The 25,941-nt window shown below is 28.7% G+C and overlaps 1 protein-coding gene across 1 annotated transcript in view; it reads right to left on the minus strand.

The window, feature by feature from the left end:
• The window catches only part of LOC136083183 (uncharacterized), a 53,396-nt gene that overhangs the window by 5,650 nt on the left and 21,805 nt on the right, over positions 1-25,941 (minus strand). The window contains exons 11-17 of the mRNA XM_065802587.1: positions 25,228-25,716; positions 23,336-23,371; positions 21,351-21,839; positions 18,503-18,538; positions 16,474-16,962; positions 10,519-10,554; positions 9,126-9,614 (exon numbers count right to left, since the gene is read on the minus strand). Coding sequence (XP_065658659.1) covers positions 9,126-9,614; positions 10,519-10,554; positions 16,474-16,962; positions 18,503-18,538; positions 21,351-21,839; positions 23,336-23,371; positions 25,228-25,716 — 2,064 coding nt within the window. The remainder of the gene's footprint in view (positions 1-9,125; positions 9,615-10,518; positions 10,555-16,473; positions 16,963-18,502; positions 18,539-21,350; positions 21,840-23,335; positions 23,372-25,227; positions 25,717-25,941) is intronic.

Consider the following 25,941-nt stretch of genomic DNA (forward strand, 5'->3'; position numbering starts at 1 on the left):
GTTTTCTACAAATAAGTTCAGTTTGTGCAAGGAAAATGGGCCTTTAACATGTATATATATATATAGAATATAAAATCTGTAGAACTATAAAGCTGTTTTGTTTTGCATTAAACAACAAAAAAAGTAAGCTGATGATTTAAACTTGCCATGCAGCAACCTTAACTTTATTTTAAAACAGTAAAGGAGTTTAAAAAGTGTTTTTACTGAGAACATAATTGAAAATCCTAATTTTATATTTAAAATAAATCATTTTATCAAACTTATTATTTTTAAAAATAATAAAAATTTAGAATTAATAAAAATTTAAAATTACCTAATATTAAAGCAATAAGGAAATTTAGAGTTTTGAAGCTATTTTACCATGCCCCCAATAAACATTCTAAACAGAGTGCGCAACAATGACAGAATTTAGAAAATCATCAAAATAGTATTATACTCTGTATAATATTGGAAGAGTCAACTTGGACGCTATTAACTGATAATGCACAAGGCATTGTAAATAAGCATGCTGTAAGTTTTTTGTATTTTTTATTGAACTTTTATAAATTTCTGAAATATCTTTGAATCTTCTATTATCATTATCATAAATAATATAATTATCGAATAGAGGAAAACGGGACAAGATGGCAAACATTTTAAAAGGCCTGAGTTATTGCAAAACTATCAGTCATGAAGCAATAATACTTTGTCAGTATGTTATCTTTATGTTATCTTTATGTTATCTTAATTATTCATTGCCTGCATCAATTTACACTTTGCAATTAGAAAAACTTGAAATAAAAATTAAAATAAAAAGTTCATAAATATGTCATTTGGTCACATGACATTTAGTCGCGAGGTCAAGATGACTTATTATGCAATTTATAGCTCCAATTTTATAAAATTTTAAAACTACCAATTACTTTAACTAAAGTAACACAAAATAAACATGTGTTGCAAAAAAATGATCCTAAAAAAGTTAAACCTGAAACCAAAACCGAGGTATTTTTTTTATTGCAAAATGTGAACTTATGTGTATAAAATTGTGTTAATAATATTTTAAAAAACAATTTGGGTTTTAAAGCAGTTTCGTTTTCACCCATTTTTATGTTTTTTTTGTTGAGTTGTTATATGAAAAGCCACCTTGACCCATTCGGGATCTTGCCCCGTTTTCCCCTATACTATTATTTATAAATGTATGTGTTTTTTAATTTTTTAATCTGTTTTTAAATTTTTTTTAGTTTAATCAGATGACGTGTTTGTGGAGGAAGCTGGTACTCAAGATCACTGTCCTTTTCAGGATGTCAAATGTATCAAGGTACTCCGATTCAGACTCTTGACAAGAATCTTGTTCTGATTCTGACTCTGCTTCCTAATTTTGGCTTTTTTCATCAAACACACTAAATGCTTTAATAAAGTTTGAGCCGCTGTCTGCTATGGTTCTCACCACTTTTTCCCATATTCTGTATTTACAATTAAATGTCATCAAGAGTGCCTGCCAGGACATCATAGGTGTGTGACCCCCTCAATCTCTGGCAAGCAAATGCGGTGGATCTCCTTTCCAAAGTTTCCTTATCAGTCCAATGAGCTGTCACCCCTATGAAACTTTGCTGGTGTGCAGACCAGCAATCAGTAGTTGTTGCAACATACCTGACATTACTAAAGATTGAGAGCAAAGTCTTCTTTAACTGAATGGCAGCATTATCAGTTCTGATCCAAAGGGACGATCTGGATATAATTTTGCAATGCGGATTTAGTGTGCATGTAAAAGTTTTTTAAAAGCAGGTTGTTCAACCAAAGAAAATGGGTGAAGACTATCACAAATAAATTGGGTCATGAGCTTGTCAACCTTTCCCTGTGACAAACGTTTGTTTGCACCCATAGCAAACATGTCACTTATTTTCCCTTGCTTTGCTGGGATTTCTGGTGGTTTCAGGTTTTGCTCCCTCATTGTCACAAAGTCACTGAAAGCCTTCATCTTTGATGAATGTTTTTTCTGTAAAAAAATATTTGTCATCATTTTAACCAATATCATATTCATTTAACATGCTAAATTTAAAATGTGCGCGTGAAATCTAAAAAATTATGAAAGTATACAATTAATATTAAATTACTTCAACATGCTTGTGGAGGTTCGAGGTAGAGTTCTTATATGCTGCTAATTCAGTCAACTTGGGCAAACACAGTTTACACTGCATGATAAAGCTGTCGCCTTTTTTGCACTTGAAGTCAAAGTGGTCGCTTAAATATGACCATGGGTTTGCTTCAAAAGAAGTTAGTTGGAATTCCAATTCAGCTGGGTTTGTATCTGATTTGTCCAACTCCATTATTTCTTTACTCATTACTTCATTACTCATTACTTCTTTGATGTTTGGTTAAAGATTAAAAAAATTTTTTTTCACATTGAAAATTTTTTCTATGGTCATAAAAAGTGAAAAGATACCAAGCTGAAGCAGTTAAAAGTCATTATAAGTGCGCTCAACAATTTTTTAAAAACAATTTAAAAGTGTCATCTTTATTAAAAGGAGCAAAACTCAAAAAAACAAAAAACTATATATATTAAGAACTATTGTTTATTAATATAAATTATATATAATATTCATTTCATCAGTTAAAGCATATTATTTCTCTCATCTTGCTAAAATAAGGCATAATTACATAAATAACTTTAATGATATAATTAATTGAAAATAACAACTTCTCAATTTCATGTTTTTTATAATACTTGTACTTTACTATGTTTACATTTTGTACGCAGTTTAATGTACTAAATGTAAACATTGTAAAACTTCGATTTCAATTTTCTTTTAAAATTCTAATAGGAACAATTAGAGAACAATTATAAATTCAAAATGTCAGCGGTGCACATGTTTGATGTCTTCATAACTTCATTTAAAACATTAATGAAAACTATAAGGAACAAAGTTATAAAACTGGTGCTACTTTTTATCAACTAAAAAAAAATTAAATCATAGTATTTGTGAAATGAAACAATACATATTAAATTTTTTTACTCAGTAACGCAAATGTAGTGAAGTACATTAGAAAAAAATACTTAAGTAAAAGTAAAAGTACACATTAAAAAAATACTTAAAAAGTAGAAATTCACAAAATAACTATTCAATTACAGTAACGTGAGTAAATGTAATTCGTTACTTTCCACCTCTGCTTCAAAGTAACTTTTAGACTTTAAAACTGCTGCACAAAACCAGAATCAGAACTGTTTCTACTAATTTCTTTAATGTAAGTGACAAACCTCCAACACTGTTGTGAGTATTTCTAGAGTTGTTCTTGATTGGTTTGTTGCATTTGTTAGACATTTCTGTTTATTTCATTTCACAAAAACTCAATAGGATTGCAATTTAGTGACAGAGAGGGACAATCCGTGTATGCTAATCTTTTTGCTTTCTTTTGTTAAAAGATAATTTTTGAACAACTTTGATCTCTGTTTAGTGTAATTGTCTAAAAACTTAACTGATTCATTAATGCTAAAAAAGCAGCTGATTGTCCATAACTCTTTGTCCAGACGGAAAAGCATGTTGCTGGGGAATGCTGTGATAACAAGCAGAGCAACCCCAAACTGTCACAAAATTGCATCCATGTTTTACTGTTGATATATGCTACACATACTACACATCCTTTTAATCCATAATTGTGGATGAACTTGAATATAATTTAAAGTTAAAGTTTTTTTACTAAGCTAGCATTTCCAACCTATTTTAAAAATTGGCAACCTATTTAATAAATTGGCTACTTTTTTATAAATTGGCAACATTTCCAACCTATTTCATAAATTGGCACAGTGTTCATTTATCTGTAAGTTAATTTATGTTTGCTTGTATTCTGTCTAAATCTCTGGTGTGGTGTTGGTTCACCTGCAAGTTTTTTTACATGTGTATGTTTTGTGTTCTGTCTGAACCTCTGGCGCAGTGTTTACTCACCCGTAAGTTACTTTACATACGTTTGTATTATATTTAAATCTCTGATACAGTGCGAGCTCAGTAACTAACTAGTGACTCCAACTATAAAACCTATGCTCACCTTAATCTCTAGTATTTTGTTAGATGTAATATTTTTCCTAATGGATTTCTAAAATATCTTGTTTAATCTTTTAAAGAAATGTTTACAGAAAGTAACTCCTATTAACTACTCCAGGTCAGGTCAGGTTAGGGATCATTACAATTACCCTGCTACTGGTATTATGTAGTCTAGTACTACCTGTCCTTGCCCTGCTGCCTTATAACATTTTTTTCTCCTAGCCTTTGCTTCAAAAAGCAAAGGGTAGGAGAAACAAACTGTGACTTGAAAAACCCCTGCCTTTGGGGATCTTGATTGAGTGAAGGCTAGAAATGGTGTCTTGCAACTCTTCATATTATCTTCTAATGAAGGTACAGCTCTAAAACTAAGTTTAATGTTTTTGAGGCGAGTTGCTAGTAAGGTTTCTCGAACTTTGTGGTAGTTCTCAGAGAGGCTGATTCCATCAACAGCTGTAAAATATCAGAGTATTAACAGTGCCATGTTGCACATGGATGATGTCCACATATAGAGCTCAAAGTTATGACTTAGGGTTAATTAATTGGACTGAGACAACTGCATAGCTCATAGCTTAGGAGCCCATGTTCTATCTATAGGTAGAGCACGGGCTCCTAAGCAATGAGCCTTAAGTCATAATTAACCCAAAGACATAACTTTGGGCTCCGTATGTGGCCCCGAGATTGCACACCAATAGCATTAACAGGGACATCATCCATGCACAACATAGCACTGTTAATACTTTGATAGTTTACAGCTGTTGATGGAATCAGCCTCTCTGAGAACTACCACAGAGTGAGCCAAGAATGAGTCAAGTTCTCTTTAAACTTAAATCATACCAAAAGTAATCCAAAATGTTAAACATAAAAAACCATCCCTACCCCCCTTTCTGTTTTAATATATCATTTACAAATATTTGCAGTCTGCGAAGCAACCAGTTAAATCTTAACTCTTCTAAAAATTCATCAGACTTGCATGTTCTTAGTGAGAATAATTTAAATTCCAGAAAGTCTTTCTTTGGATCTCAGTATTGATGGATTTTTTCCTTTGATTCGAAAAGACTCCAATAATCACATCCTTGTGAACATACGCATCATTCACCCAGCCAACATTTGGTCCTAAAAAGACTTCTTTTGAAGATTCAAAAGATGTTCAGAACATCTTTTGAATGTTTATAAGATGTCCTTTTAAGAACAAATGCCGGCTGGGCACCTACTTGTCGTGAAATCAAGTTTGAATCCTTTGACCATTATTTTTTGTGCTTTCACTTAGCATCTTTTCACTCTATCACCTTTCTCTTTGTTCTTTATCATTCTCCTTCTTTCCAAGACTGCACTCTTTAAGATTTAATTTCTGATCAAACTGACCTACCCTCTCTTTACCCCTCCGCCAAAACTTGTATTCAGTTTCTTCTTGTTCTTTTTTAGATGGCTTTGACCATACAATAGTCTCTATAAATCGTTCATCTCATACTTCTATTTCAAACTCAACCTATCATTGCATTACTTATTACAACCCTAAAGCTAACTGGAATTCTTTTTTGTCATTTTCATTGTTATGTCCTTGGGCTGATATTACTTCTCTCTCCTCTGATAAATGTGCCTCCTATTGATTCAGGCAAAATTCTACCTCCTTGATTCAGGCAAAAATGCAAGCTTTTATTCCTTCTTGTTGGTTTCAAGCCAAACTTTGGGGATTACGGGTTAAAGCATAAGCGGCATAAGTGGTCTACTACTACAAGCGGCATAAGTGGTTTTTATCTTATTGTGCAGCTGCTATATGTACAATGAACCCCCAATATCTTGAACAAGGGACCAAGAAAATAGTTTGAGTTTGCAAAAGTTCGAGTTATCAAATGGTTTTTATGAAATATTGGGTTCAATGGGGATTTTAAAATACTTCGAGTTACTGAAACTTTGAGATATCAAAGGTTCGAGTTATTGGAAGTTTACTTTAATTGTAATCATTTTTTTCAACTTTTTCAAAAGAATAAATCTTTTGAAAACAAATGGCCATTTATAATTGCATGAAATTGATGTAAAAAAGTGCTGTCTGATGTTAAACTCTATTATTCTCTGTTTACTAAATCTCAAAAATAAGGCTCTAGAGACTTTTGAAAAATCTTCAACAGCATCATTAACAAGGGTAGGTCTAACATTCCTCCTCTCTATCATGAGACTGATCTTATTGTGATCTACCTCTCCCAAAGATAAACTTGAACTATTTGCTAAGAACTTTTCTTCTAATTTGACTCATGAATCTTATGGCCATTTTCTTCCTTGCATTCCAATTAAACAGGTAAACCCATTGTTAGACATTCAAATCACTCTAGTTTCCGCTGTTAAAATCATATCTCCATTTAACTGTTCTATGACTTGTGGTTCAGACAACATTTCTATCATAGTCTTACAAAATTGCTCTCCAGAATTCTCTTTAATTCTCTCTAAACTATTTAATAAGTGCATGACTGAGACTTGTTTTCCTGCCTGCTGGAAAATGGCATCTGTAGTTCTGATTTTCAAAAACTCAGGAGAAAATTCTGACCCCTCTAATTGTCGTTTGATCAGTCTTCTTTCTCTTATTAGCATGGTCTTTGAGTCTTTAATCAACAAATTTCTGACATCCCATCTCGAGTCAAAAAATTTTTGTTAGACAATCAAGATGGCTTTTGATCGTCTCACTCTATGGCTGACATGCTAATTGCTGTGACTGAAAAATTCTATCATGGATTAAATGGATGTGAAGAGGCTAGGGCTTTTGCTCTTGATATATCTAAAGCTTTCAACAAAGTTTAGCATGCTGGTCTCCATAAGCTAGCTAAATTTGGTGTATCTAGAGAAGTTTTTGACATTATCAAATTGTTCTTTACTAACCTCTTTATCAAAGTCAACCACAAAGGCCAACACTCTTCTTCATTTCAAGTAATTTCTGGGGTATCTCCAGGTCCTATCCTTGGTCCTATTTTGTTTCTTACCTACATTAATGATCTTCCTAACAACCTTATATCTAAAGTCACTCTTTTTGCTGATGATTTAACTTTATACTCCAGTCTTGACAAAAGGTCTTCTCTGTGCAATCACTTAGAACAGACAGCCAATCTTGAATCTCACTCACTTCTGTAACAGATTGGAGCTTGCAGTGGCTTGTGAATTTTTACTCCATAAAAACTCAGTTATTTACTGCAAACAACTATTACAAAACTGTCACCATTCCTATATTAATTAATGGCAACCCTCTCACCGAGTTCTCTTCTTTATACCTTCTAGGATTTTTGTTCACTACTGACCTTTCCTGAAAACCATACATACAATCAATTGGTAAGTTTGCATCTGCTAAAGTTACTTCTCTTTATTGTACTTCCCATTTTCTTACTCCTGATTCCAATCCCTACCTCGTCCCTGTATGGAATACTGTCGTAATATTTGGGCTGGTTCTTCTAAAGATGCTCTTTTTCTTCTAGACAAAAATGGTTCTAGGTCCAAAAATGCATTGTAAACGTAGTTGGACCCGCTCTATCTGCTAAGCTTGAGCCTTTTTCTTATTGCAAATTTACATCTCTTTCTTTTTTCTACAAATACTACTATGGTCGCTGCTCAAAGGAGCTATCATCTCTACTTCCATCAACTAAAACTTATTCTCACCTTACTCATCATTCTGCAAAGTATCATTCTTTTAAAGTATCTGCCCTTGAATGCTCTAAAAACTTTTATTTGTCTAGTTTTTTTTCCCGCACTTTAAGCCTTGAACTCTCTCCCATCATCTTATTTTCCTCACTTTTACAATCTACAAATTTTTAAGTCTATGCCAACCATTTTCTTACTCTATTTTTTCTTTTTTTTTCCTTTTTCTAGTAAACCCCAACTTAATAGTGGTTGCTTGCAACCTTGTTGGGAGTGAATAAGAAAAATTAAAATTAAAAAAATAATTTATAATAACTGCAAAATTTTTTTTCTACCCCATCATAAAATGTCTATTTCATTATAAAATTGAAAATATACATTAAAAACATACTTTATTATAATGTGAAGAATGTGAAGAGGGGGATTAGTTATGTCACTTACAACATGACGTGTGGCACTTTTATTTTTGACAGGGTAAACAAAAACCTGGGTCCACCACTGATATGGATTAACAATTTACCAGAAAAACTAACAAATTTAACAAATACTATAATTAGATACTAATGTAACAACTGAATACAGATCACATGTTTTTTAAAATGTAGTAACTGTTTATCATATCAAATGTGTTGATCACATTTTTATTTAGTGTTTATGTCATCTTAAACATCATTAACAGTATTTTCTTTGTATTTAAGCATTTTTAAAATAGAAACTTTTTGACCCGTAGTATATATATACATATATGTTTAAACTTATGGATATATGAATAAATATATGCATATATGAATTTATATTTGTGTGTGTATATATATATATATATATATATATATATATATATATATATATATATATATATATATATATATATATATATATATATATATATATATATATATGTATATATATATATATGTATATATATATATATATATATACATATATATATATATATATATATATATACATATATATATATATATATATATATATATGTATATATATATATATATATGTATATATATATATACATATGTATATATATATATATATATACATATATATATATATATATATATATATATATATATATATATATATATATATATATATAAATATATATTACATTATTAAAAACATTTTAAACACAATCAATATTATAAAAAATGCTTTATGCTTTTTAAAAAAGTTACTACGATGTTCTGTGAATGTTTCTACAAGTTCTGTGAATGTTTTTCGCCAATCATATAAAAAAAAAAGTGGATAAATGAAAAAAAATAAAAAATGCTATACTTCGAATATAATTTTAACATATACACATGTATATGTAAAAAATTACGCAAATATATAATTATATTTGCAAAATTTATTATTGCGGATAAACTATTGTAAACTATAGTATAAAATTTTTTGTATATACACCCTTTTATATATATAAACTATTGTATATATACAATCAAGCGCAACTTTTGTAAAAGGTAATATTTTTCTTACCAACATTTCCATTAAAAATTCTTAGATCTTTAATACTACCAAGTTGCACATTATACCAGGGATCAGCATTATACACTTTAACATTTTTAAATGAATGTGGATCTGTGTTTTCAATGTTTATATTTAACTTCCCATCTACATAAACTCTAAACAAATACATTCTACTAATTCGAACTTGAGATATTCTAATACTGGACCATTCATTCAAGGATAGTGCTTCAAGTGTGATAAATTCTCTATTAGGATTTCTACTGATTGCAGACCAAACAGAGAGCTTTCCTGTGTTATTATAAAAATATACACTAGGAGTTCTAAATCCAAATTCACCCGTGTCTCCTTCAGTAGTCAAATGAATAACATTTTTGTGTTCTGATAAATACATAGTGGGTTTTATTTTGAAAGAAACTAAATATGTCTTTTCCAAAAATGGCAAGGTTGCAATCAAGTTATCTTTTTTTAATACCTCTTCAGAAGTCACTTCAACAAAATCTATGATAAGAAAATGTTTTAATCAAAAAGTTTATTCTATTTTGATGTTTTATTTAAAATGTTTTCTTTTAAGATGCTTAAAATTTCAGCACCAAAACTTCAGTTTTATGCAGTAATTTTTAAAAACTATGCTGTAAACATATTTATAATTATATAATAAATATGTTTACAGCATAGTTTTTAAAAATTACTGCATGAAACTGATTATGTTACATAAATGCTAAATAGCCTACAACGTAACTAAAAAGATTACAAAATAAATATACTTCATTATTTAATATATACGTATATCACAACTACAACAAGTATTTTGAAATCCAGTAATTATTCATGTTTTTATATGGGTTGTTAGAGTTTAAAATATTTTTGCAGTAGAATTAAATTTTTATTTCTTAAAATATAGACTTTTTGTAGATGCATTATATTTTGCAAGTAACTTGCATCAAGTTATTTTTAAATAAAAATATTATATTAATATAAAATAAAAATTTTAAACTATGACTAATGATTAAAGTATTTGAGACCAAAGAAATGGTGAACATATCAACCTGATACTATTCTTAATTTGCAACACTGTAACAAACATGTGCCATATGTTCCTATGACAGTAAAAAGTGAGTATTTATAATCAAAAATTGATTATGTTTTTTAGTTTTGATGTTGCAATTGCTAAAACTCTACAGAAGTCAAACTTGCACCAATTTAATTACACCTATAGATATCTAAATGCATTTTTTTTAGCAATAAATGCAAAAATAACCATATTGCTGAACCTATTGTTTGATTTGTTATTCAATTAACTATTTATATTCAATTATACCCCAATTTACTACACACATTCAAATATAATGCAGTTTATTTTATGATTTCAATTTAAAAAAAAAAATCATGTATTCAAACCAACCTTTTAAAATCAGCATAACACTTGGTGCTTGATCATCTAAATAAAAAAACATTTTGCATGCTAATGACTCTACAGAAAAATGTTTTAAATGTTTCACATCTAGATGAAATGATAATGATACTTAAAAAAATAGTTTTATATGAAGAAAGTCTTGACTTCAAAACATAGTAATTACTCAAAATTTTGCTAAAAGAATGAAAATGATTGGCTCAAAAGTAATTGGACAAACTAAATTCTAACATCATTAATACAACTTAGACTATTTTAACTTTTTTTTCTGAAGGCAGATTGTTATAAAAACATTCTATGATCAATAATTTGCAATGGGACATAATAAATATTTAAGCGAGGCAGTGAAAAAGTTGATTGTACAAGCATCTTATAACAGTAAGACTGTGCAACAAATTTCAATAGATATGAACATTCCACGATCAACAGTTGGTTATACATTAAAAGTTTTTCAACAACGGAGTCACTTCCAAGTTTTAACAAAGTCAGGACGCTTAAAATCAAGAAATTAACAACTTTTTGCCAAGATAATGTTGTAGTAAGATTGTCAAAGGCAGATCCGGGCAAGAGTGCTAAAGAAATTCATAGAGAATTTACACAGTCACATAAAATTTCTTGCTTTTATGCAACAGTAAAGGATTGCTTAAGACAAAACAATCTTTTGGCTGTTGTCCTGTTAAAAAACCTTTTGTTTCTGCAAAAAATTGTAGAGCATGGTTAAAATTCGCTAAAGATCATCTAAATTGGACAGCAAACCAACGGTCGAAAATACTATGGAATGATGAGTCAAAGTTTAATATGTTTAGTTCTGATGGTATTAAATATGTTCAACGTCCAATAGGTCTTCGAAATGAGTTCCTATAGTAAAGCATGGTGGTGGTTCAGTAATGGTTTGGTCATGTTTTAGCCGTGATAGAGTAGGTCCAATCTATCGAGTTCAAGGCATTATGGACCAAAATATGTATAAAGGAATAATGAAAGACATAATGCTGCCACATGCAAAAGACAAAATGTTGCGTGGTTAGACTTTCCAACACAACAACAAACTAAAACACACCTCCAAGCTAGTCATAGAATTTTTGGCTCAAAAGAAAGTTCATATCTTGGAATGGCCGTTACAATCTCCGGACCTGAACCCAATCAAACATCTTTGTGAAAATATTGAGAGAAAAATTAGTGTTCGAAAACCATCTAATCAGCATGATTTGTTTGAGTTGATTAAGCACTTTTGTTATTTGTTGAGAAATTTTTTTTTTAAACCACATATTTAGTTCGTCCAATTACTTTTGAGCCAATCATTTTCATTCTTTTATTAAAATTTTGAGTAATTACTCCCAAATTTGGATTTTTGTTTTCCTTTTCATAATTGTAGCATAATTATGCTACAATTATGCTTATGCAAAATCTCATTTAAAAATGTTAACTCAATGAAAAAATATAACCAAAAAGGTGTTTTGATTACATTTGGACACATTAACGAATGATGCCACTAGGATAATAACAAAAATATTTTTTTTATGAAACCACTTGCAATTGAAGAAACTTTTTGTGTTAATTATTTAGATAGAACTTTTGCTTTTTCAAAAAAGTCCCCCTTCCTTTTCAGAAAGAGTAAAAAGTGAAAAATTTTTTCAAAAAAAGGACTTTTTTCATTATTCAAAAGAGTAATTATAATAACTAAGCAATTTTTATTAAGAAATAAGAAACAGAACAGCTAGTAATCTGTACAAAATATACAAGAAATATTGAAAAAATATTTTTTCCTTTGATTTTGCATGAAGTTCCTCCATTAGTTTTACAGCACGTTAGCAATTTGGTTAGACCTGAGAATGTCAATTAATTTCCTCTATTGACCAATGCATTTTTAAACACTTAATTGCATTCTTGCATTTTAATTGATGAGCGAGGAAAGGAGTTCAATGAAGGAGGTTTCATTGTAGTGTTGTAAATGGAACCAAGGTTTTGCATTTGTAGCAGATAAAGCTCCATGCTGGAGCAAGGATGCTGGGCCACTCTGGTATCAGAAAGAATGCTATAGCAGCATATATCACACGTGAGTTTTATCTTGCCTGATGTAAATTTGGGATTTTCTTCCAGGTGATTCAGGGCCAAAGTGAAGTTGCTTTATAATGACACTATGATTGACATATAAGTACTTGAAATCATCTCGCCACCCAGGTTTCTTGCTAGTGTTAACATCATTTGTCAAAACGAGGTGGAAATCAGCCTGAAGAGAGACATAGTTTTCTTTTAATTTATCAATGAAGGAGTAGTTGAGTTCTGCTTTGCTCATTGGCTCTTGAATAAGAAAATTCATGACATGAAATTCATGACAAATTCAATTCATGTTTCAGAAGGAGGTCAAGTAAATGGTGCTGACAGCCGATATATTGTGGTTTCTGAAAGCCATTGCTCAAGACATCATCTGTATGAGCTTTAAAATCCTGTGCAAATGACCATTATTTACGGCAGTCGTGTCACAGATTATCATGCTAATATTTAACCAAGCATTGCAGTTCCTTATGAATGGCTGCTGCAGACCCATTCTCACATTTAAGAATATCAAGTTTGATTTCCAGCTATTATATTTTTCAGCAGAACTACTTGATACTCTTCCCCTTGCAAAATTTTACCATCAATCTGAAGAGAATAGGGATTTTTGCTTTAAAGTTTTTGAAAAACTTTGGTTTTCATTTTCTGTCATCTACTCGTTTCCAGACACCAGCCTGGCTAAAAACCGGCACATTATGACCCTGTTCAGCAATTGTAGCAAAAATATCATGTGCTTTATGTGTAGAGATGTTATTTTTTAGTACAAGTAAACCAGCTGTTTTCGTACTTGCTCTTTGGTATTTAAGTTTGCATTTTGGAGAAGTTGATGTAAAAGAGGTTGGCAACTCAGGTGAAGAAAAAGAGGTTTCAGAATCCAAAGATTCTGTTTGTGAAGATTGCAATTGGACAGAGGCTTAAGGTTGAGCTTTTGATAGTTAGACTCTTTTTCGTTAGATAGTTAGAATTTTTGGGTGGATTGATTCCAAAGGGGCTTGTTGACCATTGAATAACCAATCTTTCCTTTTGCTTTGGAAAAATTCTATATCTGTAATCAAAATTTTGATTCAAACCAGTTGCAGTTTCTCGCTATTGAACAGAAAAGTGAAGTTTCCAAGAATTTAATGATTTATTGGCACCTGCGTGAGATTGGTTATTATTTCAGCATTTGGAATCCTTGGATCCCTATTCAGTTTAGAAGAGGAGGGTAGATTCTTTGTCCAAAGACAATTTTTGACTTTAAACTGTTGCTGGAATTTCTATAAGACACTTTATTTTTGCTTCAAGGTGATTAATGTCTTTTACTTTTCTTCCACTCTGTAAGACTTGCAATTGAAAAATTTGAATTGCACTGAAAATGAGATTTTATCTAAAATATTTAAAAATATTTTCCAATGTTTCATTATATTTGCACCTGAAATAGAAAATAAATAAAATATAAAATAATTATATAGAGAGAAATTGCCCCAAATTGGCACGAGTTCATATAGTATTGTATAGTTGAAATAAAAAAAAAATTGAATTATATTTAACAACCATCTGTAAATGCTTTGTTAATAAGCAAATGTAAACAGCTGACTGGAATCTGCTTAAATATAAATACAATAACCTCTATAATATAAATACAATAAAATCTATGCTGACCCATATAACACAAGTGTGGTTATCATATCTGGCCATAAGGAATTTTTTTGTTAGTCAAAACTTTGTAGTATAATTTAAAATGGTTTATATATATATATATATATATATATATATATATATATATATATATATATATATAAGAGTCCTCTTCCTGATGATCCAGCAATGGTGAAACTTCATGTCGAAGATAAAAGTTAGATAAGTGTTTTTTACTAACTAATTAATTATTGCTCTGTTCTTTAAGAACATTGAGCACTCTATTTGTAAAATACACTAACATAATTTACATATATATATATATATATATATATATATATATATATATATAGAGAGAGAGAGAGAGAGTTAATTATTTTATGTACCATTGTAAAGCCAGAACAGTAAAAAACATACTATTCAAAATAAAAATAGCAAGAAAACTAAAATAAAAAGAAAGCAAGATGAAGGAAGCAAATTCCAAAGAACAGATGTTCAAGGAAAAAAACTAGACAAATAAGCATTTTTGGAGCACTTAGGCACAGTCACAGAAAAAGGACGAGACTTATTGAATGACCAGTAACATGAAAATAAATTTTAGTAGATGGCACAAGAGACGCTAGCTCTTTAGAGCAGTGCCCATTATAGTATTTGTAGAAAAGAGAAAGAGAAGCAACATTACGACGATGTGATAATGGTTGGAGGTTGGCTGCAAGAGCAGGTCCAACTATGTTTACAAAGCATTTTTGCACCTTGTCAAAAAAAGAAAGGGCATCATTAAAAGATCCACCCCAGATATGGCAACAGTATTCCATACAAGGCCGGATTTGAGATTTATAGAGATAGAGAATAGAATCAAAAGTAAGAAAGTGTCGAGCTCGATAAAGAGATGCAACCTTAGCAGATGCTAGTTTTGCAACTGATTTGATATATGGTTTTCAAAAAAGATTGGAAGTAAGAGTTAATCCTAGAAGATGAAGAGTAGATGACTCATTGAGTACATCACTGTTCATAAATATAGGAAGATCTAACTTATTGCAATAACGATTGGCTGAAAAAAAATTGAGTTTTATCTGTATTGAAGTTCATTAGCGTTTTATCTGTATTGAAGTTCAACCATCCTGAAAATAATTACAAATTATCCTTAATATGTGTGCGAATATAATACTTATTTTAAAGTACCCATTTTACATTCAAGAGACAGTTTTCTAAGCCAGAATCATACCAGAATTAGATCTTAATTACTATTTATAAAACATTGGCTTTGGTCTCTAAATTGATCTGAACTACAGGTTTACTTAATTGACTTTATCAGAGAATTCTAAATGACATGCTGTAAATTTCTGTCATGGTTTAGGGTTTGGTGCCTAAAACAGGGAAAGTAATATGAAGAGGGAAAATAAGAAAAAAAAAGAGATGTAAGTTGTGCTCACAATAAAGTGCTAACAAACTGCATGTGCATACAAAAAAACAAGATATGTGTTTTTAAGCACAACTATTTTCTGCTTTAAAGACATTTAATACGTTTAATCTTGAATTTGCAAAATGATGAAAACGTGCTTTACACAAAAAAATCATCTCATATATTATATAACATAACTTCCTAGCTGTACGCAACTTGCTATGATTTATTAACTTGGTTATGATAAATTTACAAGTCAAAGTTTTTATAAAAAATCTAGATAGAAGATTGAGTACTAGAAACCATGTCCTTTTCTTGACATATATTTATTAATTAATCTTTGACATTTATTAACATTAGGTTAGAAATTATTAATTTTGAGCTCAACCGCAGTTACTTTCACAAACGTTTTGTTGCAGTATTTTCTGTTTTTATTCAACTCCATCACTGGAACTTTTTCAGGACTACACAATTGCTACAAACTCACTTTGCTTGAAAAAAAACTGCAATGGAAAGTTTCTTATATATCTGTATCCTGTGTTCTCAAACAAAGAGAACAGTTCTGACTAATTTAAAGTATGTTATAATAATATAATGGCCATCATGTAATGAGAGCCAAAAATATGTTAACTATAAAACCATTTACATTGGTAATCAATGTGCTTTTAATAACTAAATAGTAACAACTTTATTTCAAAGAAAAAGTAGACAGATTTACTGTTTTGCTAAGTAACAATAATAAAAATAACTTAAATATTGTAAGTTTAACTAAACAACTAAAGAAAACCTTGTCAGACTTGTGACTTTTATAAACTACCATAAGTTTGTTTTAAAAATATATTTGATTGTTTGTCAAAAATTGAACAGCAACTCACCTATTAATCCATTATTAATTTTAAGATCTTTTATTGAGCCATTTTGAACTATGTACCATGGATCCGACACATAAACTTGAACATTATCAAAGGTTTTGGGTTGTGTATTTTCTTCTACAAAAACTAAATCTCCATTCAATTTTATTTTGTACACAAATTTATCTCTTTCCAACTGTTGGCTGATTTCAATGTGTGACCACTCATTAAGTGGAACAGGCATCGTTGTGAATCCACTATCAAGGTTACCATTAATATGAAAAGCAATATAAAGGCTACCATCACCACTTTCATGAAACCACACTCCTGGAACTCTATCACCATAATTGCTTGAATCAGAACCAACTGTAAAATGAATAACATTGCGCCAACCTTGTGAAAATGAATTTGGTTTCACATCAAAAAATATTCTATAAGACTTTTCTAATCTTGGAATAACTGCAACCAGGTTTCCTCGAGACAAGGGTATTTCTTTGTCTTCTATTATTTGCTCTATTTTAAATTAAATAAAAATATATTAAAAAATTATCTTTTTTAAAATATTATTTTTTAAAGTGTTTAGAATTTCAGCACCAAAATTAAAATTTAAATAAAATAAAATTATAAATAAAAATTCATAACTGCATGTGCTAAATTAATGCTAAATGACTTGGTACATATATATTTGATTAGTTAATAAATATGTTTACTGAATTTACAATCAATTACTACATAAAAAAAACTGCGATTAGAAAGATTTTAATTTAAAAATAATTTTATATATATTTTTTTCATACTTTACATTATATAATCATTAAGAAAAAATATTTTTAAAAATTTTAAAAATTCATTTTATAAAAATAACTAAAATTTCAAAAATAAGTGTTATTCATTGGCGTATCTTTTCAAAATAACTTCTAAAATCTATTTTGTATTTTATTGAAAAAACTAAAAAATTGAAAACTTGCAACTAGAAATTTCAGGTTGGTACTAAATGAAATGATTTTATTTTGCAAACCATATTTTAAAACTCTGTAACATTCTTTACAACTATTGATGTCTTTGTCATGAATTAATGGTTTTGAATGCTGCATTAAAACGTTTAGAGTTATACTTTTTGTATTACACTTGGAAAACAATTTATCATCATGCATTTGTTCTTTAACAACAGCTAATGTAATTGAAAAGTAGCATATAACTTTCATATTTAGAGATATTGTTTTAAGTTAGATAAAATATTGAATTTTGATACTAAATGGTGTTAGAGAATGATATAAAATAAAATGAGGTTGATAAGCTGACTCAAAAAAATTTTGCAGAATATTTTGTGGAATATTGAACTAAAATGATACCATGATAAATGTTTAAGCAATTTGTAATTTTGATCAATCAACTTTATATATTAATAATATTAATTATAAAACACACAAGTATTTTGAAATCCGGCTGTTGTTTGGGTTATTAGAGTTTTAAAACTTTTGGCAGTAGAATGAAATTTCTTATATTAAACTACAGACTTTTTGTAGAATGATTAAATTTTGCAACTAACTTGTGTAAAAATTAAAATAAAAAAATTTATCTATAACTATAAATTAAAGACAAAAGAGTAAACATATCAACCTGATGTTAATGTTAATTTGCAACACTGTAACAAACGTGTGCAATATGTCTCTCCAACATTTAAAAGAGAATTATATATAATTAAAAATGTGAGTAACACAGTGACACATGTGCTATGAAGACATGCTATCTAACACTAAAATGAGCCACGGCACATGTTATATTACACTTAAATGTGACTACATATAATTAAAAAAAACAACTAAAGTTATGTAATTTAGTTGTAATAACTAAACTTTTAGATAAAGTAGAAATTCTTTACCTGATAACACTTTTTTTTTCAATATCTAACAAAATCGCTAAACCATCGACTATTTTTTGAATTTGATAATACCCTAATTTACTGTATGCATTCAATTATACCCCAGTTTCCTACATGATTTCAATTAAAAAAAAAAAAAAACTAAAATAATAAACATGCATTCAAACCAACCTTTTAAAATTAGCACAACACTTGGCGTTTGATCATCTAAATTAAAAAACATTTTGCATGCTAATGACTCAACAAAAATTTTTTAAATGTAGATAAAATAATAATGATATTAAAAAAATGTTGTTTTATATGAAAAAAGTTTTTAATTCAAAAACTGTAATAGAGTGTTTAATATATTATCGAATTTTTTTCAAATATATTGATGAGTTGATTTTATAATTAGATTAAACAAATATTTTGCTTTGAATTTAACAGGTAGTCAACAAAATTTGTCAACATTAAAAGCTATCTTTATATAAAACTATGTATAAAAAAAAACAACCAAGACCATAAAAGCAATAAAACTGGCATTAATTGACTGACCAACAAGAAAAATTAATGAAGGCTACATGTGTCAATAAATGATAGCCACACTTGAGTTTTGAGATGACATAAAGTGTATGACTAAGTATTTAATACTTTAGGTGGTACATAAGTACCAAATGTGGCTATAACAATTATACCAGTTAAGTAATATAAATACAATAACCATCTTTGTTGTTGCATAAAACAAGTGTGACTATGCCATCTGGCGATAAAATTATCTTGTCAGAAAATCAGTTGTATAATTTAAAATGGTTTCCAAAAATAAATTAATATTCATATATATATAAATATATAAAATTTAATCTTTAATCAGAAATATTAAGTCAGAACAGCAAAAAAACATATTATTCAAAATAAAATATAAAAAAATACACTGTTAACTGTAAACAATGAAAAAAAAAATATTTTGTAAAAAAAACAACAACATTTGTCCATTGGCATTTCTATTTTCAAAAATCAAATCAAGTTATAGAAAAATGAAAAAAAAAAAAAAATTATAAAGAACAAAAACTCAAAAAAACATTTAAAAACAAAAGAAATTTAAAAACTCTTGCTTTTTTAATAGAATTTAAATTTTTTTTTATTTAGATCTGATTTTAAGACAGAGAGTTCAAATAACCAGTAAATACTGCACCTGAAGCTATCTTATATTTGCTATTAATTCCACATTATATTTTTACCCAAAGTAACCACATTGTATTAAAAATACAGTTTTTCAAGCAATTTTTGTACCAGAACCTCTTCTTAATTACTAATACCATTTATAAAACATTCGCTCTCGCCTTTATCTGAACCTGAAGTCTAAAAATTAATTTTGTTAGAGGAGTGTAAGGAGTATGCTGAAAACTACAGTCACAATTCAGGGTTTGGTATCTAAAATAGGGCATGTAAGATAAAAATGCAAAATGAAAAATATCTAAGATGTGCCTTAAATAAAGTGCTAACAAACTACATGTGTATACATAGGCACAAGATGTGCGCTTTTAAGTACAGTTAGTTTCTGTTTTAAAGACATGTACTGTGTTTCAAGTTGAATTTGCAAAATAATGAAAATGTGCCCGACACAAAAAAAAATTTGTTATATAAACCCTGTAGTAAACTTGCTTTCATCTCTTTACTTGATTATTAGGAATTAAAAAGTCAAAGTAATTATAAAAATAGTAGGTAAAAGATTGTGTACTAGAACTCCTTTTTATGACATAATCATTAATTCATCTTATTGACACTTATTAACATAAGGATTGAAATTATTATTTTTGAACTCACACAGTTCAACACAGTTACTTTCACAAAAGTTTTGTTGCATTACTTTCTGTTTTTATGCAACTCCTTCACTTAAACCTTTTCAGGATTATGCAATTGCTTACAATGCACTATGCTTGAAAAAAAAACTGTTATCGAAAGCTTAACTATTGTATCCTGTGTTCTCTAAAAAAGAGAACAGCCCTAATCTATTCAAAATATTTTATATAGTTGAACACTCCCAAGCTCTTTCCCAAATGTTAAAGGTGTTATTACACACCCGAGTGTATGCACGATGTACTGGATGATGCACACCAAACCAAATATTGCTCAACTAAGATGTTTCAAGATAAAGCACAGAAGTCTAGGAACAAGATCTTTAGGTCCTGCAAAGATTCCTTTTAAAAAAAAGATTTTAAACAAGACTGCAAACCTAATTCGGTTACCTAGAGTTGGAACACCCAAAGAGGTAAAAAATTATGTTAGCTAATTGATTAATACATGGCACAAGTATTTTTTTTTTAATTATATATAGCTTTGAAATATAGAAAAATACTTTGAATTGTTGTTAAATAAGATGAAAAGCAGCAGGTAGAGTTGGCTGATTATGAACTCTGTAGGATCCTAGATTCTATGAATAAGCTGTAAATGAAAACCTAACAATAGAAATGAATTTTTGTAAGTTTATTGATAAGAACCCATTTTTTGACACAATATTTAATAGTATTTAAGTTTTTTTAGGTTCAGTTGCAGAAACGTCATTTTGTTTCTTTGTGATTATTCATTTAACCTCAAGGCTTTTTTGACACAGTTTTAGGTGTCTTCACTTTTAGATCATCACAGATCCTTAGCTTATATTTTAGAATGTCACTTAAAAGGTTATCATATGTAACTTGAAGAATCTTTTAATTCAAACGATAAGATTTCAATAATATTGGTTTAAATAATACTAATATTGGTTTCAAAAATGAACAAAATATGATAAAATTTTTATATTGGTAACCAATGTGCTTTTAATAACTAAATAGTAACAACTTTGTTTGAAAAGTTGTTACTAAGTTGTTACTTGTTGAATAGTATTATTGTTTTGCAAAGTAACAATAATAAAAATAACTTAAATATTGTAAGTTTAACTAAACAACTAAAGAAAACCTTGTCATACCTGTGACTTTTATAAATTACCATGAGTTTGTTTTAAAAAAACATTTGATTGTTTGTCAAAAATTGAATAACAACTCACCTATTAATCCATTATTAATTTTAAGATCTTTTATTGAGCCATTTTGAACTATGTACCATGGATCCGACACATAAACTTGAACATTATCAAAGGTTTTGGGTTGTGTATTTTCTTCTACAAAAACTAAATCTCCATTCATTTTTATTCTAAATGCAAATTTATCTCCCTCTAACTGTTGGCTTATTTCAAATAGTGACCACTCATTAAGTGGAACAGGCATCGTTGTGAATCCACTATCAAGGTTACCATTAATATGAAAAGCAATATAAAGGCTACCATCACCACTTTCATGAAACCACACTCCTGGAACTCTATCACCATAATTGCTTGAATCAGAACCAACTGTAAAATGAATAACATTGCGCCAACCTTGTGAAAATGAATTTGGTTTCACATCAAAAAATATTCTATAAGACTTTTCTAATCTTGGAATAACTGCAACCAGGTTTCCTCGAGACAAGGGTATTTCTTTGTCTTCTATTATTTGCTCTATTTTAAATTAAAAAAAATATAAAATAATCTTTTTTAAAACATTATTTTTTAAAGTGTTTAGAATTCAGCACCAAAATTAAAATTTAAATAAATTAAAATTATAAATAAAAATTCATAACTGCATGTGCTAAATTAATGCTAAATGACTTGGTACATATATATTTGATTAGTTAATAAATATGTTTACCGAATTTACAATTAATTACTACATAGAATTAACTGCGATTAGAAAGATTTTAATTTAAAAACATTTTTATATATATTTTTTTCATACTTTACATTATATAAAGTTATAATCATTAAAAAAAAATATTTTTAAAAATTTTAAAAATTCATTTTATAAAAATAACTAAAATTTCAAAAATAAGTGTTATTCATTGGCGTATCTTTTCAAAATAACTTCTAAAAACTATTTGATATTTTTTTGACAAACAAAATTAAAAAATTAAAAAATTGCATCAAGAAATCTCAGATGGGTTCTAAATGAAATGATTTTTTTTGCAAACCTACTTAATAATCCTCATTTTGAGGATTATTAAGTAGGCTAAGATTATACCTAAAATGTTTAAACGATTTGTAATTTTGATCAATCAAATTTAATAATATCAATTGTAAAACACACAAGTATTTTGAAATCTGGTAACTTTTCATGTTATTATACAGGGTATCTATTTCTCTGGAAAAACTGGAAAATGCTTTTTTTAAAAAGCATGCTGGAAAACCTGGAAAGTATATCAAGTGAGCATCATTTAAAACAGTCCTTTCTAGTTCTTTAAGTTTTTCCAGCAGAGTCGACAAATTGCTGTATGGGTAATTTTCTTCTCTTAAACTATAGATATTGTGCAAGTAACTTGTGTCAAAATTCAAATAAAAAAATTCATCTATGACTTCAAATTAAAGAAAAAAAGGTAAACATATCAACCTGATGTTAATATTAACCTGCAGCACTGTAACAAATTTGTGCCACATGTTTCTCCAAAATTTAAAAGTTAATTATATATAATTGAAAAAGTAACACTGTGACTAATATGTGCGATGTAGACATATTATCTAGAGTGAGTACTAAAAGGTGAGTACTAAAAAGTGAGGTGAGTACTAAAAAAGTGAGTACTAAAAAGGTGAGTACTAAAAGTACTGAGGGGTGAGTACTAAAAGGTGAGTACAGATGAACACTAAAAGGTGAATATTATTAAAAAAAATAATTCTCACTAAGTTTTGTTATTTAATTTAAAAAAATACACTTGCCGAAAATCTCTGTAAGTCAAACTTTCACCAATATAATTAAACATTTAGATAGAGGAGATAATTCTCTACCTATATACAATTTTTTTATTTAGCAATCACAAAATGCACAACTAATAAAAATGCAACACCATTTTTTTATTTAATAATACCCCAAGTTACTTTATACATCTGATTATACTTTAGTTTACTATATGATTTTAATAAGAAAATAAATAAAATAAAAATAAAAATCATGTATTCAAACCAACCTTTCAAAATTAGCACAATACTTGGCGTTTGATCATCTAAATAAAAAAAACATTTTGCATGCTAATCACTATACAAAAAGAATATTTCAAATGTTTAAGATGTAGATAAAGTGATAATGATATTTTAAAAAAACATTAGTTTATATAAAAAAAAGTTTTAACTTCAAAAACTGTAATAGAGTGTTTAATATATTACTGGGTCTTTTCAAATATATTGAAAAAAACTTGAATAATAAATAAATAGAGCTGCTTTAATAATTATACAAAAACTTAAGATTACACAAATATTTTGTTTTGAAGTTAACAGGTAGTCTTTAACAAAACTTGTCAACTTTGAAAGCTATCTTTATATAAAACTATGTATAAAAAAATGACCAAAACTATAAAAACAATTAAACTGATACCATTTAACTGACCAACAAGAAATATTAATGTAGGCTTTAAGTGTCAACAACTGATAGCCACACATGAGTTTAGAGATGGCATTAAGTGTGTAACTAAGGATTTAACATCTCAGGTGGTACCTACATAAGGACCAAGTGTGGCTATAACACTTATACTAATTAATTAATATAAATACAATAAACATAAACATCTACATGGTCGCCTAAAAAAAGTGTGACTATCACATTATTTTTTTTTTCAACATCTTTGCTTTCAACAAGACTGCAAAAAAAAACACTTTTAGAGTTTGAAGTTACTGAAACAGAAAAGATGAAGTTTATAGAGCAAGATAAAAATTGACAGACGACTTAAAAGTTCGCAAATTATGACTCAGGAAAGCGAGATGAAGGAAGCGAATTCCAAAGGAATGAAGCTTGAGGAAAAAAACTAGATGAATGAGTTTTTTTTTTGGAGCACTAAGAAAAATTCCCAGAAAGATTATTTGAATGATGAATAACACGAGAATAAATTTTAGTAGATGGAACAAGAGACACTAGCACTTTAGAGCAATGCCCGTTATAGCATTTGAAGAAAAGAGAAAGAGAAGCAACATTATGACAATGTGATAATGGTTGCAGGTTGGCAGCAAGAGCAGGTCCTACTGTGTTTACAATGCGTTTTTGCACCTTGTCTAAAAGAGAAAGGGCATCATTGGAAAAAAACTCCCAGAAGATGTTAATTTGTATTTGCTAATTGGTTTATATATGACACAAGTATTTTTGTTTTATATTATATATAGCTTTGAAACATAAAAAAGTATATATATTAAATTGGTGTTAAATAAAATGAAAAGTAGCAGGTCTATACTATTGTGCCTGTGTTAAAGTGGGCCAATTATGAACTCTGTAGGACCCTAGATTCAGTTAAAAACAACTGTATAAGCTGTAAATAAAAGCCTAACAATAGAAATGAACTTTTATGAGTTTATAGATTAAAACTGATTATCTGGCAAAATTTTTAATAGTATTTAAGTTTTTTTAGGTTCACTTGCAGAAATGTCATTATGTGTCTTTATGATTATTCATTTAACTTCAAGGCTTTTTGACACAGTTTTAGGTGCCATTACTTTCATATCATCATGGATCCTTAGCTTATATTTTAGAATGTCACTTGAAAGGTTATCATAAGTAACTTGAGGAACTTCTTAACTCAAACAAAAAGATTATAATTAATATTGGTTTCAAAAACAAACAAAACATGATAAAACCGTTTATGTTGGTAAACAATGTGTTTTAAATAAATAAATAGTAACAAGTTTGTTTGAAAACAAAAGTGGAGTAAAAACAGTATTATTGTTTTGCAAACAGCAATAATGAAAATAACTTGAATACTGTACGTGTAACTAGAAAACTTAAGAAAACCTTGTTAGACCTGCCTTTTTTATAAACTACCTTAAACTTATTTAAAAAAAAATTGGATTGTTTGTCAAAATATGAACAACAACTCACCTATTAATCCATTAATAATACTAAGATCTTTTATTGAGCCATTTTGAACTATGTACCATGGATCCGACACATAAACTTGAACATTATCAAAGGTTTTGGGTTGTGTATTTTCTTCTACAAAAACCAAATCTCCATTCAATTTTATTTTATAAACAAATTTACCTCTTTCCAACTGTTGGCTGATTTCAATGTGTGACCATTCATTAAGTGGAACAGGCATCGTTGTGAATCCACTATCAAGGTTACCATTAATATGAGAAGCAATATAAAGACTACCATCACCATTTTCATGAAACCACACTCCTGGAACTCTAGCACCATAATTGCTTGAATCAGATCCACATGTGAAATGAATAACATTGCGCCAACCTCGTGAAAATGAATTTGGTTTCACATCAAAAAGTATTCTATAGGACTTTTCTAATCTTGGAATAACTGCAACCAGGCTTCCTCGAGTCAAGGGTGTTTCTTTGTCTTCTATTATTTGCTCTATTTTAGATTAAAAAATAAAAAAAAAATTAAAAAAGAGACTTGAACTATTAAAAAAAATTATAAAAAAGAAAAAAAAATTGAAAAAAAATTGTAATAAAAATTTTTCTTTTTGTAAATATAGAAATTTAAACAAATGTTTATTTTCGTATAAATACCAACTTGTTGTTACAAGCCACTAAATACAATAGTATTATTATTTTATATTACCAGTCAAATAAAAGT

This window comes from Hydra vulgaris, chromosome 08 (genome assembly GCF_038396675.1).
Source record: "Hydra vulgaris chromosome 08, alternate assembly HydraT2T_AEP".
NCBI classification, from domain to species: domain Eukaryota; kingdom Metazoa; phylum Cnidaria; class Hydrozoa; order Anthoathecata; family Hydridae; genus Hydra; species Hydra vulgaris.